The sequence below is a fragment of the Salvelinus sp. IW2-2015 genome, linkage group LG20 (assembly GCF_002910315.2).
Source record: "Salvelinus sp. IW2-2015 linkage group LG20, ASM291031v2, whole genome shotgun sequence".
NCBI classification, from domain to species: domain Eukaryota; kingdom Metazoa; phylum Chordata; class Actinopteri; order Salmoniformes; family Salmonidae; genus Salvelinus; species Salvelinus sp. IW2-2015.
The window spans coordinates 21,694,835-21,708,304 of record NC_036860.1 but is presented as its reverse complement, the minus strand read 5'-3'; the positions used below and the strand labels follow the sequence as shown (position 1 = coordinate 21,708,304).

Below are 13,470 nucleotides of genomic sequence, written 5' to 3'. Positions count from 1 at the left end.
CATATTCATGWTGTGTACAGTATCTGGACTGTTTTCTAAAGCGAAACAACTGGCAATAAGGCCATTTTTTTCTCCCATTGAATWATTTTTTTCAAACGTCATGAAACCTAGCTACAACAATGCACACACAGAAACTAGCATGAATGCATTGGGCTTTATACAGCTTGCCTCAATGACGGAACTATGACATACAGTACAGTACCTTGAAAAGTGTTCCGTTATCAAACCGTCATGATAGAGAATACTTAGCTAGCTTTGCTCAGATAATTCAGGAAATCTATTGTATACCGGTGTTCATGTTCAACTTCCATAGACGTACAAATCGATACTCACTTGGAAAAAAAACTTTTTTATAAGAATGTATTCCAGTATGATTATGCACAGAGTGACATAGATATGCCTGGACTTGAATTAGAAACATGTTCCTAGTGTTTATCATTACATGCCTTCCACTACACACAGTCATGACACTACAGGAGGCCTAGCAGATAACAGGCGCACACATCTGAAAAATGAAGTTTGACTCTGTTAGTAGCAGCTCAGAAAAACGGACTCTGAGTGGATTTCAACATTGACCCGTGCCTTTGTACAAACAGTTGTTTGATATCAAATACAAAACAGCAATAACAAGTAAAAAAAAGTGATGATAAATAATAAATACATWGAGGGATGAGACATGAAAAGAGAACAGAGACAGCCGGGAGGGAAGGGAGATTCAGATATGGGCAGGAAGGCGGGTGTGAGAGTACTCTGAGCCGAGCAAGACACTGGGGAGACAGACACTCCCTGTTAAAAGCTTGGAATGGAGACGGGCAGACGAGGTGGGGTTGGTGGGAGGGTTGGGCAGGCAGACTCAGTGCCCGTCTGTGTTGGGCGGCTTGGCGTCGTGKGGCGCAGCGCCAGCAGGGAGCCAGGGAGAGACGGAGCGAGAGGTGGTCTGCTTGGCCATGCTGTAGTGGCTGATCACCGTATAGAAGCGCCCTCGGGAGTTGGCATCCTGAGCAGTGTAGTAGGCCTCCAGAGAGGCAGGGATGCACCGRTTATGCTGCAGGGGGGAGAGAGTGGGGAGGGTTCAATATCATACTCTCCTCATTTACACACTGTTGCACAGCACTAAGGGCTTTTTCTGGTGAAGAGGTTTTTTTTGTCCTCTGGAGAGCGCAGTGGCTGTGTCTAAATGAGATTTACTTCAGCTAAACATGCCTGTAGTCCACAGCAAAAACCGCTAAAGGTGACTCTGTACAGACAATTAACCAGTGTAGTTAACACTCTGTCCCAAATAGCACCCTATTCCCTATGTAGTGGACTACTTRTGACCAYGGCATATATGGCTCTAGTCAAAATACACTATATAGGGAATAGGGTGCCATTTGTGACACASKRTWAAGACCCTRCAGGGCCCACTCACCTTGTATATGAATCCGTCTGGGCAGCTGTGGTCGTAGGTAAACGCCTTGTACACCACCAGGAACACTATGCAGGCCAGGAAGGCCAAGGCCAGGACTATGAGGATAGTGACCTGCGAATGAGAGATACACACCGTTGAATTTAATAGCTGCCGGCGAAGTCAGGTTTCCTGTCAAAACGGAGATCTAAAACATCTTAAAGCAAGGTTCTGTTATTTAATAGATTCGATGGAGTTTGACACTATAATATCGGTATATGTTCAAAAGAGCACTCAAACAACTACTACCATCATTTGTCTGGTGACAAGGTGAGAGAAAACAAGTCAATATGCAGGATATAACTCATCATCATTTGTCTCCAGAAATGCCATCTGAGTAGAGGTAGAACGTGTTCATTGCCTGCCATATTAAGCCCAGTGGAGACGAACAGATTCAATAAACACCTTCACTAATTACATTTTTCACAACCCAGCAGCCAAAGTGGTCACAAAATGCAGTTGAAGCAGACAGACGCTGGGAAAAAATAGCCACATTCCTAAAAAAGACAATCCAATATGTCAGAATACATTACTTTCAATAGAGTGATCCAAATAAGTACATCTATATAACTACTCGATGTAGAAATGTGGTGCTTCAAATGTGTATTTCCCTGGTAGACAAGATGATTTTATAGTGGGAGATTAACATATAACAGGGCCGATTTTCTCCCTGTTCCWCCTGAATCTATGATTGGTTAATTAACATTATGCAAATGTWMGTAAAATGATAGCTGAGAGATGTTAGAATGGTTTTGCAATCTGATTACTTTAGAGAGGAGTGAAAGAACGTGTACACACGGCAAAGCTCTACCGTAATGTAAATGCGGTGGTAGACCAGTAAAACTGGTCTAGTACAGCGTCAAATCAAGTGACCGAAGGGCTATTTTCATCCTCACGTCCATAATTATTCATAATGCACCATAAAACCATTTTCCTGTTTCCAATGGCCTCCCTCCATATCGCCCATCACGCCATCTCGGCAGGATGCTAGGCTAGGGGATTTACATGTAGCTAGCGTGCTAATCAGCAGAGATCAGAGTGATTTTTTAAAAGGGGAGCACAGAAGCTAAATGACCAATAACTTAGGTGTTAATGTGAGGACACATGTTTGGTTCTGTCAGAATGTTCATGAAATTACATTTGCTTATCACACACCCTAAACATGTGAAATGGCTGCTTAAAGGGTATTAAGGGCTTTAACGGCAATTCTTTGGCAGTTATCCATATGACATATACACATTGTTCCAGTACGGGAGTGTTTAAGCATTCAATTGATAGCTTTTAACCTAGATTTGTAGAGTATTGATAATATTGACAGAAGCATGTGGTCTATTAATATTAATGATGAACTTTTTACATTATTCATAAACTCAATGAACCCTAAACCTCACAGGGTTTGGTTTAATGCCATGACACTAATTTGACATGCGTAGGCATTGGATTTTCTTGATCTATCTATATGTCCATATCTACAGTACCAGTCAAAAGTTTGGACACACCTACTCATTCAAGGGTTTTCCTTAATTTTTTACATTGCAGAACAATAGTGAAGACATCAAAACTATGAAATAACATATACGGAATCATGTAGTAACCAAAAAATGTGTTAAACAAATCAAAATATATTTTAGATTCTTCAAAGTAGCCATCCTTTGCCTTGATGACAGCTTCGCACAATCTTGGCATTCTCTCATCCAGCTTAATGAGGTAGTCACCTGGAATGCATGTCAATTAACACGAGGGCTTTGTTAAAAGTTAATTTGTGGAATTTCTTTCCTTCTTAATGCGTTTGAGCCAATCAGTTGTGTTGTGACAAAGTAGGGGTGGTATACAGAASARAGCCCTATTTGGTAAAAGACCAAGTCCATATTATGGCAAGAACAGCTCAAATAAGCAAAGAGAAACAACAGTCCAMCATTACTTTAAGACATGAATGTAAGTCAATCCGTAAAATTTCAAGAACTTTGAAAATTTCTTCAAGTGCAGTCGCAAAAACAATCATGATGAAACTGGCTCTCATGAGGACCGACACAGGAAAGGAAGATCCAGAGTTACCTCTGCTGCAGAGGACATGTTCATTAGAGTTACCAGCCTCAGAAATACAGCCTAAATAAACACTTCAGAGTTCAAGTTACAGACACATCTCAACATCAACTGTTCAGAGGAGACTGCATGAAATCAGGCCTTCATGGTCGAATTGCTGCAAAGAAACCACTACTAAAGGACACCAATAAGAAGAGACTTGCTTGGGCTAAGAAACACGAGCAATGGACATTAGACCGGTGGAAATCTGTCCTTTAGTCTGATGAGTCCYAATTTGAGATTTTTGGTTCCAACTGCCGTCTTTGTGAGAGACGCAGAGTAGGTGAACAGATGATCTCTGCATGTGTGGTTCCCACCATGAAGCATGGAGGTGTGATGGTGGGGGGAGTGCTTTGCTGGTGACACTATCGGTGATTTATTTAGAATTCAAGGCACACTTAACAAGCATGGKTACCACGGCCATCTGCAGCGATACGCCATCCCATCTGGTTGCGCTTAGTGGGACTATCATTTGTTTTTTCAACAGGACAACTCCCTAAAACACACCTCTAGGCTGTGTAAGGGCTATTTGACCAAGAAGGAAAGTGATGGAGTGCTGCATCAGATGACCTGGCCTCCACAATCACCCGACATCAACCCAATTTAAATGGTTTGAGATGAGTTGGACCACAGACTGAAGGAAAAGCAGCCAACAAGTGCTCAGCATATGTGGGAACTCCTAGACTGTTGGAAAAGCATTCCAGGTGAAGCTGGTTGAGAGAATGCCAAGAGTGTGCAAAGCTGTCATCAAGGCAAAGGGTGGCTACTTTGAAGAATCCTAAATATAAAATACATTTTTATTTGTTCAACACTTTTTGGTTACTACATGATTCCATATGTCTTCACTATTATTCTACAATGCAGAAAATAGTGAAAAGAAAAACTTGAAAAACTTGAATGAGTAGGTGTGTCCAAACTTTTGACTGGTATTGTATATCATAATATTTCCATTACTGGTGGCCAGTATTTGTTAAGCCTGTATAAGACTCATCTCACAGCTAGCATCCATTTCTATTTAGTTTGTCTCCCTCGTCAGGTATCGCCAATACAATGGTTGGCTTTGTCACTGTGTCCTTCTAGTCAGAACACTACAGTATATTGAGGGAATGGAACCCTACTATTGAACAGGGAAGTCTGAATCACACAATCTAATATATTCCTCCTCTAGGTGAGGATACGTTGGCCAATTTCCACCACATCAAATGTCCTACAGAAATACAACACTACCCACATGGAAAAATACTATAGTATAAATACTATAGTATTCACTGTAGTGTTTTTGAGGACTTTACTATAGTATTCACTGTAGTATACTGTAGTATTTACAGTCAACTATAGTATAAATACTTAAAAATCATGTGTGAATGTGATTTTCTGGATTTTTGTTTTAGATTCCATCTCTCACAGTTGAAGTGTACCTATGATAACAATTACAGACCTCTACATGCTTTGTAGTCCTATGAGTGTCATCTGATGAAGATCATCAAAAGGTTAGTGATTAATTTTATCTCTATTTGTGCTTTTTGTGACTCCTGTCTTTGGCTGGAAAAATGGCTGTGTTTTTCTTGGATTTTGCGGTGACCTAACATAATCGTTTGTGGTGCTTTCGCTGTAAAGCCTTTTTGAAATCGGACACTGTGGTGGGATTAACAAGAAGTGTATCTTTAAAATGGTGTGAAATACTTGTATGCTTGAGGAATTTTAATTATGAGATTTCTGTTTGAATTTGGCGCCCTGCACTTTCACTGGCTGTTGTCATATCGATCACGTTAATGGGATTGCAGCCCTAGGAAGTTTTAAAGGTCTTACTCAAATCGGCTGCGAAGAGTGTGATCACACAGTCTTCCGGAATAGCTGGTGCTCTCATGCATGCTTCAGTGTTGCTTGCCTCGAAACGAGCATAAAAGGAATTTAGCCGCCTCCCGGGTGGCGCAGTTGTCTAGGGCACTGCATCGCAGTGCTAGCTGCGCCACCAGAGTCTCTGGGTTCGCGCCCAGGCTCTGTCGCAGCCGGCCGCGACCGGGAGGTCCGTGGGGCGACGCACAATTGGCATAGCGTCGTCCGGGTTAGGGAGGGTTTGGCCGGTAGGGATATCCTTGTCTCATCGCGCTCCAGCGACTCCTGTGGCGGGCCGGGCGCAGTGCGCGCTAACCAAGGGGGCCAGGTACACGGTGTTTCCTCCGACACATTGGTGCGGCTGGCTTCCGGGTTGGAGGCGTGCTGTGTTAAGAAGCAGTGCGGCTTGGTTGGGTTGTGCTTCGCAGGACGCATGGCTTTCGACCTTCGTCTCTCCCGAGCCCGTACGGGAGTTGTAGCGATGAGACAAGATAGTAATTACTAGCGATTGGATACCACGAAAAATTGGGGAGAAAATGGGATTAAAATAAAAAATAAAAAGGAATTTAGCCCACCTGGTAAGCTCGGGTCACTGGGCAGCTCACGGATGGGTTGCTCTTTGTTGTCCGTAATAGTTTGCAAGCCCTACCACATACGACAAGCATCAGAGCCGATGTAGTACAATTCAATCTTAAATCCTGTATTGACGCTTTGCTTTTTTTGATGGTTCGTCTGAGGGCATAGTGGGATTTCTTGTAAGCATCCGGATTAGTCTCCCGCTCCTTGAAAGCGGCAGCTCTAACCTTTAGCACGATGCGAATGTTGCCTGTAATCCATGGCTTCTAGTTYGGATATGTACTGTACGTACAGTCAYTGTGGGGACGATGTCGTCGATGCACATTGATGAAGCCGATGACTGAGGTGGTGTACTCCTCAATGCCATTGGATGAATCACGGAACATATTTCAGTCTGTGCTTGCAAAACAGTCCTGTAGTGTAGCATCCGCGTCATCTGACCACTTCCGTATTGAGCGAGTCACTGGTACTTCCTGCTTTAGTTTTTGCTTCTAAGTAGGAATCAGAAGGATAGAATTATGGTCAGATTTGCCAAATGGAGGGCGGGYGTAAGCTTTGTATGCATCTCTGTGTGTGGAGTAAAGGTGYTCTAGGATTTTTTTTATCTGGTTGCATATGTGACATGCTGGTAAAAATMTGGAAAAACTGATTTAAGTTTGCCTGCATTAAAGACCCCGGCCACTAAGAGCGCCGCTTCTGGGTGAGCAATTTCTTCTTTGCTTATAGAGTTGCAGTCCAAGATGGCGTAGCAGTCAAACGTCTTTGTCCTCGTCTTTGTCGTGTCCCATGTATATATCTTTTTTTCCTCGTATATCTTTTTATATTTTTTCTAAACCTCAAATTCAAAATACTCTCACCTAATGTGGTGTGGATCTGATTTTTCTAAAGTATTTTCTTTACTCCTGAATCYGAACCCCAACATAAYKTAGCCAGCTGACTAGCTACTAGCTYGTAGTCAGCTAACCACTGCTAGCGGTCAACAGCTAACCTTTAGCTCGGAAAACTCTCGCCAGTTTGCACAACGCGATTCAAACCAGAGCATACCAGACTTATTTTCTCTCCATATCCCCAGATTCCCACCGCAAGCTCTGAACCTTTTAACCTGGATCATCGCAGCTAGCTAGCTGCAATCTGAGTGTCTACTCCTGGCTAACATCTCTGTCTCAAAGCAAGCACCAACTAGCCTGGAGCTAGCCCATGCTAGGCCCATCTCCCAGCTAGCTGAAGAGTTCCATCAGCCACTCCTGGGCTACTATACCTATTTTGCCAATTGGCCTGGACCCATTTTACTGCTGGGGCAGAGCCCCGCCGGTCCTTCACGACTGGACTACRGACGTAATCTGCCTGGGGGGGTTATTCAATTGGCCATTCCGTCGCGACGTCCCCTGATAGCCCATCTGCTAGCCTGCTAGCCGCGGCCCACTAGCTGTCTAGGGCATWWCYGCTGTTTGCTGAATAGGTCCATCGGACTATTTCTTGGGCCACTATACCTATTCTGCCAATTGGACTGGGCCCCTTTYCCACACGGAACCCTACTAATCCATCACGACTGGTCTACCGACGTAAACGCATGAGGCTCTGCACGAAGAGGCTATAAACAYACTTCCCCCGTCYTGACYTCCCTRMGAGGCCCTTCTGCTAGCTTGCTAGCCCCGGCCCGCTAGCTGTCTGAATCGCTGTGTCTCCAACCAGCCTCACTACTCACTGGACCCTTATGATCACTCGGCTACGCATGCCTCTCCTTAATGTCAATATGCCTTGTCCATTGCTGTTCTGGTTAGTGATTGTCTTATTTCACTGTAGAGCCTGTAGCCCTGCTCAATATACCTTAGCCAACCCRTAAGTTCCWCCTCCCACACATGCGATGACATCACCTGGTTTAAATTATGTTTCTAGAGACAATATCTCTCTCATCATCACTCAATGCTTAGGCCTACTTCCACTGTATTCACATCCTACCATACCTTTGTCTGTACATTATGCCATGAATCTATTCTATCGCGCCCAGAAACCTGCTCCTTTTACTCTCTGTTCCGGACGTACTAGACGACCAGCTCTTATAGCCTTTAGCCGTACCCTTATCCTACTCCTCCTCCTCCTCTGGTGATGTAGAGGTTAATCCAGGCCCTGCAGTGCCTAGCTCCACTCCTATTCCCCAGGTGCTCTCATTTGTTGACTTCTGTAACAGTCTATCACAGTGCCATCCGTTTTGTCACCAAAGCCCCATATACTACCCACCACTGCGACCTGTACGCTCTCGTTGGCTGGCCCTCGCTTCATACTCGTCGCCAAACACACTGGCTCCAGGTCATCTACAAGTCTTTGCTAGGTAAAGCCCCGCCTTATCTCAGCTCACTGGTCACCATTGCAGCACCCAACCGTAGCACGCACTCCAGCAGGTATATCTCACTGGTCACCCCCAAAGCCAATTCCTCCTTTGACCGTTTTTCCTTCCAGTTCTCTGCTGCCAATGACTGGAACGAACTGCAAAAAGAACATCACTGAAGGTGGAGACACATATCTCCCTCACTAGCTTTAAGCACCAGCTGTCAGAGCAGCTCACAGATCACTGCACCTGTACATAGCCCACCTATAAATAGCCCATCCAACTACCTCATCCCCATACTGTATTTATTTATCTTGCTCCATTGCACCCCAGTATCTCTACTTGCACATMAATCTTKTGCACATCTACCATTCCAGTGTTTAATTGCTATATTGTAATTACTTTGCCACCATGGCCTATTTATTGCCTTACCTCCCTTATCTTACCTCATTTGCACACACTGAATATATATATATATATATATATATATATACTTTTTTTCCTACTGTATTATTGACTGTATGTTTGTTTATTCCATGTGTAACTCTGTGTTGTTGTATGTGTCAAACTGCTTTGCTTTATCTTGGCCAGGTCACAGTTGTAAATGAGAACTTGTTCTCAACTAGCCTACCTGGTTAAATAAAGGTGAAATATATATATATATATATTTCTTTTTAAATAGAGTTGGTTGAGAGAGGTCTTAGTGCCAGCTTCGTTCTGTGGTGGTAAATAGACAGCTAGGAACTATATAGACGAGTGTGGTGTACAGTTTATCATAAGGTACTCTACCTCAGGCAAGCAATACCTCGAGACTTCTTTAATATTAGACATTGCGCACCAGCTGTTGACAAATAAACACACGCCCCCCACCCCTCGTCTTACCAGAGGCAGCGTCTCTGTTCTGCCAGTGCATGGAAATCCTGTTAGCTCTATATTGTCCGTATCTTCGTTCAGCCACGTCTCGGTGAAACATAAGATGTTACAGTTTTTAATGTCCCGTTGGTAGGATAATAATCGTAGGTCATCAATTTTATTATCCAARGATTGCACGTTAGCYAGAAGAACAGATGACAGTGGGAGTTTACTCGCTTGCCTACGGATCTTCAGAAGGATGACCGATCTGCGGCKCCTTTTCCTMCGTCTTTTCTTCACGCAAAAGGTGGGGATCTGGGCATGTTCCAGTGAAAGCAGGATATCCTTCTCGTCGGACTCGTTAAAGGAAAAAGTTTCTTCCAGTCCGCGGTGAGTAATCGCGGACATGATGTGACAAAAGACYGTAGCAGCYACTTTATGTACACAATAAGTAAAAAAAATAAGTTACACAAAACACAGAAAAACTAACAAAACAGCACAATTGGTTGGGAGAATGTAAAACGTCAGCCATGTTCTTCGGTGCAATCTTCTGGACCGCAGACTCTCTCACACACCGTACCCAAACCAGCGGTATGCGTGCGCAAATTTATTTTGTCCCCCCACACCAAATGCAGGATAAATATCAAAACAAACTCTGAACCAATTATATTAATTTGGGGACAGGTCGAAAAGCATTAAACATATGGCAATTTAGCTAGCTAGCTTGCAGTTGCTAGCAAATTTTTCCTAGGATATAAATGTTGAGTTGTTATTTTACCTGAAATGCACAAGATCCTCTACGCCGACAATTAATCCATATATAAAACGGTCAACCGAATCGTTTCTAGTCATCTCTCCTCCTTCCGGGCTTTTTCTTCTTTGGACTTTATATGGTGATTGTCATCTCAGTTACCACGACGACCGACCAAATTCAGTTCATCTTCCAATCACCCACGTGGGTATAACCAATYAGGAGATGGCACATGGGTATCTGCTTCTATAAACCAATGAGGAGATGGGAGAGGCAGGGCTTGCACCAGCGATCAGCATCACAAATAGAACTGACTTCTATTTTAGCCCTTGGCAATGCAGATGCTCGTTGGTGTGCGCGAGCAGTGTGGGTGCAATAATTGAATAACGTGTATGTTTAAATTTGTTTTGCAACGCGAGCGCACGCGACACGAGCGGTGTGGTCAGCATGTCAATGGGCTACTATTATGGTATTAAAGAAAGTCATTACACAGCCATATTGACTGAGAAAACATGTATTATCAATTCAGGAGAATAAGCCATTTAATTAGTCGACCAGTTCAGGAGTGGGTGTAATAAATGATCAGATTCAGAACATGACATCGAAACCAGTCCAATAATGTTAATGAACAGTAACACATACCACTGTTTAAAATAGAAAAAAAAAACAATCATTAGGATTTCGTAATCATAATTACCATATGAATAGCATCACAACGTTGAAAATGTGTACATTTTTAACCAGTTCAATAAAATGTAATATGAATGTCAGAATTAATTAACAATAATAGTTAACATACTGAACAATAACTAATTTACCTGTTTAGTTAATGCGTGTGTGTGGCCTATCAGTAGGAATCCTGGGGGTGTTTATTCAGTTTGATAAGTTTATTGATGTCTGGGGTGATGGTTGACGGGGCAACTCGGAGGTCATGCTGGCTGTCCAGTTTGTTTCTGCTTTTCGTTTTCAGCACGGCCATAGCAGAGAAGCCACTTTCAGAGATAGGTAGTGCTAAACGGTAACATSATTCTGATTGCATGACAGGCGAGAACAGCATACTCTCCCACTACGCTGCACCAGAACTGTGGCAGTGTCATTTTCAGTGTCATGCTCAGTCCACGTTCAAATGACAGCTCCACCAGCTGATCGTCTTGCTTGGCAACGTGACGCTTCCCATCTCCACTAGTAAGGGGTCCTGTATCCAGTCGTCTCCTGTTCTCATCCGGGAAGTATTCACAAAACTTTCCCTTCAGCTTGATAAGATGCTGTTTAACAGGMTTTTTTTTGTGTGTCGCTGTGCGCTTTGTTGATCAGATTCTCAATCTCGAAATCAGCATTGGGGAAACATGTCAATCATCCCGTTAGAAATAGGATTTGCCCAAACGGTAAGCTTCATCTTGAAGGCATCCCCATCCTCTGTTCAAATCGATTGTGCCCCCGTCCCGAGCTTTGACACATTGAGCGAATTCAGATTATTTAAAAAAATARGGCAGGTAGACAACCTTCGTGAACTACTCCTCTCAATCGAAATGWTCAGCCCGAGGTGACATGTTTTCTGAAAGAAACGCAGCGATCTCCGCTTGAAGTGGGTATGTGTGGGACGAGAACGTTATTGTTTTGATCAGTGAGTATGTGCAGCMRGAAAACCCTCTGAGTCCGAACGTAGCTAGCCATTTCATCACTGCGGACGTTCACGTGCAAAGTCAGCAGCAATAAGCAGTACAGCGCACGCACGCCTGTGTGTAGCAGTAACGTTGTGTAAAGTCAGCAACAATAAGCGGTGCGGCGGTATCCTTTCAAAATAAAATATATATTTTTATATATATTCTTGCACAAGTCTTGCGACCCCTTCAAATCCTTGACCCCKCAGTTGAGAATCACTGTTCTAGAGTATACTACAACATTCTATAGTAAGTACTACACATGATCAAGGGATACTARAGTGTGTAGTGTACTATACAAGGGGAGGGTCTAATCCTGAATGCCGAGTTACCACCAGCTAAATCTATGACGTTTATTTACTCTGTTCCATCTGACTGTGCAATCCACTGTCTCATCAGCCCAGCCAGGCAATTTATGAACTTGATCTCCACTATTAAAAAAATAATCTTTACATTATCTCACATTTCTTTTAGACTAACATTTAGTTTTCAACAGTGGAGATTTGTATAAACCTTGCTGTCTGTCTCGCCAACATTTGCAACATTGTTTCAATATTCAAATTCGATCTCCAGCTGTCCCATAGTAATGAATGAGTCAGGAGTTGGGATGAGACCAATAAGCAAGCAGCTTTTCTCAGCCAGTCGAAATCATGAAATCAGCATAATTTTTATGGATATATACAAAGAACTATCAATAGAAAACAGGTAAACAGAATGAAGTGCAGCTAGTTTGCAGTCTTTCCAGCTTCAGTTTGAAGTGATTGTGTTAGCTGTGTTGTTGGCTAGCTCCTCTGAACAACAGTGTCCTGACGAATGAGCACATTTTCTGCGCCAGGCGAAATCACACATCATTAGCTCATTGTTATGGATGTATCCAAATAAATGTCACTAGAATACAGCTTAAACAAACGCAAATGCAGCTACTTTGCTGTTAATCTGGCTGCAATGTTTGATGTGACTGTAAGTTAGCCGTAGTTGGCTAGCTAGCAAGCAAGGGATAAGAACGTTGCCAGCCAGTATGGCAATGGAACATTTAGAACGAAAGACGGAGCCGCGTCCCTAGATACAGAACGACTGGGTCGCTTCTCTGGCAACCGAACCGATATAACGAACGACCAGCCGGGTTGGGTAGCAACCCTAGATGTGTCAGGAGTATGAATAAAAAATAAATTAAAAAAAGTATGAAAAAAAAGTATGAATAAATTAATAAATATCATGTTTTTATGAAAATATGTCAATCATTATTTGAATATGTTGGTAACCTGTTGTATAAAAAGGTTGACTTCGTCTCGGGCCTAACAACACCCGTGCCAATATATCCTCCAAACACCGGCTTCTCGGGCATTATCACTTAATTATTCTACAGAATTCTGTAGGAAGTACTGTAGTATTCTTTAGTAAACTGTAGTATTTTTTCATGTGGTTATTGTCAGATGTGTGCTCCACGCTGGCACTGGGTTAGTTGAGAATAGGATGACCTCTATTTTGCCTGGACTTGCTTGGACTGTAATGGGGATTACATTGGTGTGCAGTGACAGATGACCCTGTGCCATCAAATTGGCCCATTTGAAGTGCTGGCATTATTTCACTGGGATAGTCAGAGGTCTGGTATCTGAACCGCCATGACACTGTTTGTTTTGATCTGTATTTTGATTCAATACACACGGTTTCATTTTCTAAAGCTTTTTCCCGCTAGTGGCAATGCCAAAGTGRATTTGTCCTTGTGCCAAATGTTGGGCCTACATGAACATTCCCTTAGCACTTAACTCTTCAATGAGGTCAGGGAGGGACGTCATCAAATMAGGTCAATTTTGCCCCGAACATTGCAGCTCTAGTCTAGTTAGTGCAGACAGACATAGGCGAGACATTAGACCATCTGCTCGCCTCTCCTATGCCAGCACTGTTTCTCTGCCTGGATGTTAGTTTATTACTCTGCCCTGCT

The 13,470-nt window shown here is 43.1% G+C and overlaps 1 protein-coding gene across 2 annotated transcripts in view; it reads right to left on the bottom strand.

Moving 5' to 3' along the window:
• Nucleotides 1–334: 334 nt before the first annotated feature.
• LOC111981670 (neuronal vesicle trafficking-associated protein 2) overlaps nt 335–13,470 on the bottom strand; it is a 33,913-nt gene continuing 20,777 nt past the window's right edge. For both annotated transcript variants that reach the window (XM_024013056.2, XM_024013057.2), the window contains exons 4-5: nt 1,409–1,519; nt 335–1,045 (exon numbers count right to left, since the gene is read on the bottom strand). In XM_024013056.2, the coding sequence (XP_023868824.1) occupies nt 854–1,045; nt 1,409–1,519 (303 nt within the window). In that variant the 3' untranslated portion in view covers nt 335–853. The remainder of the gene's footprint in view (nt 1,046–1,408; nt 1,520–13,470) is intronic.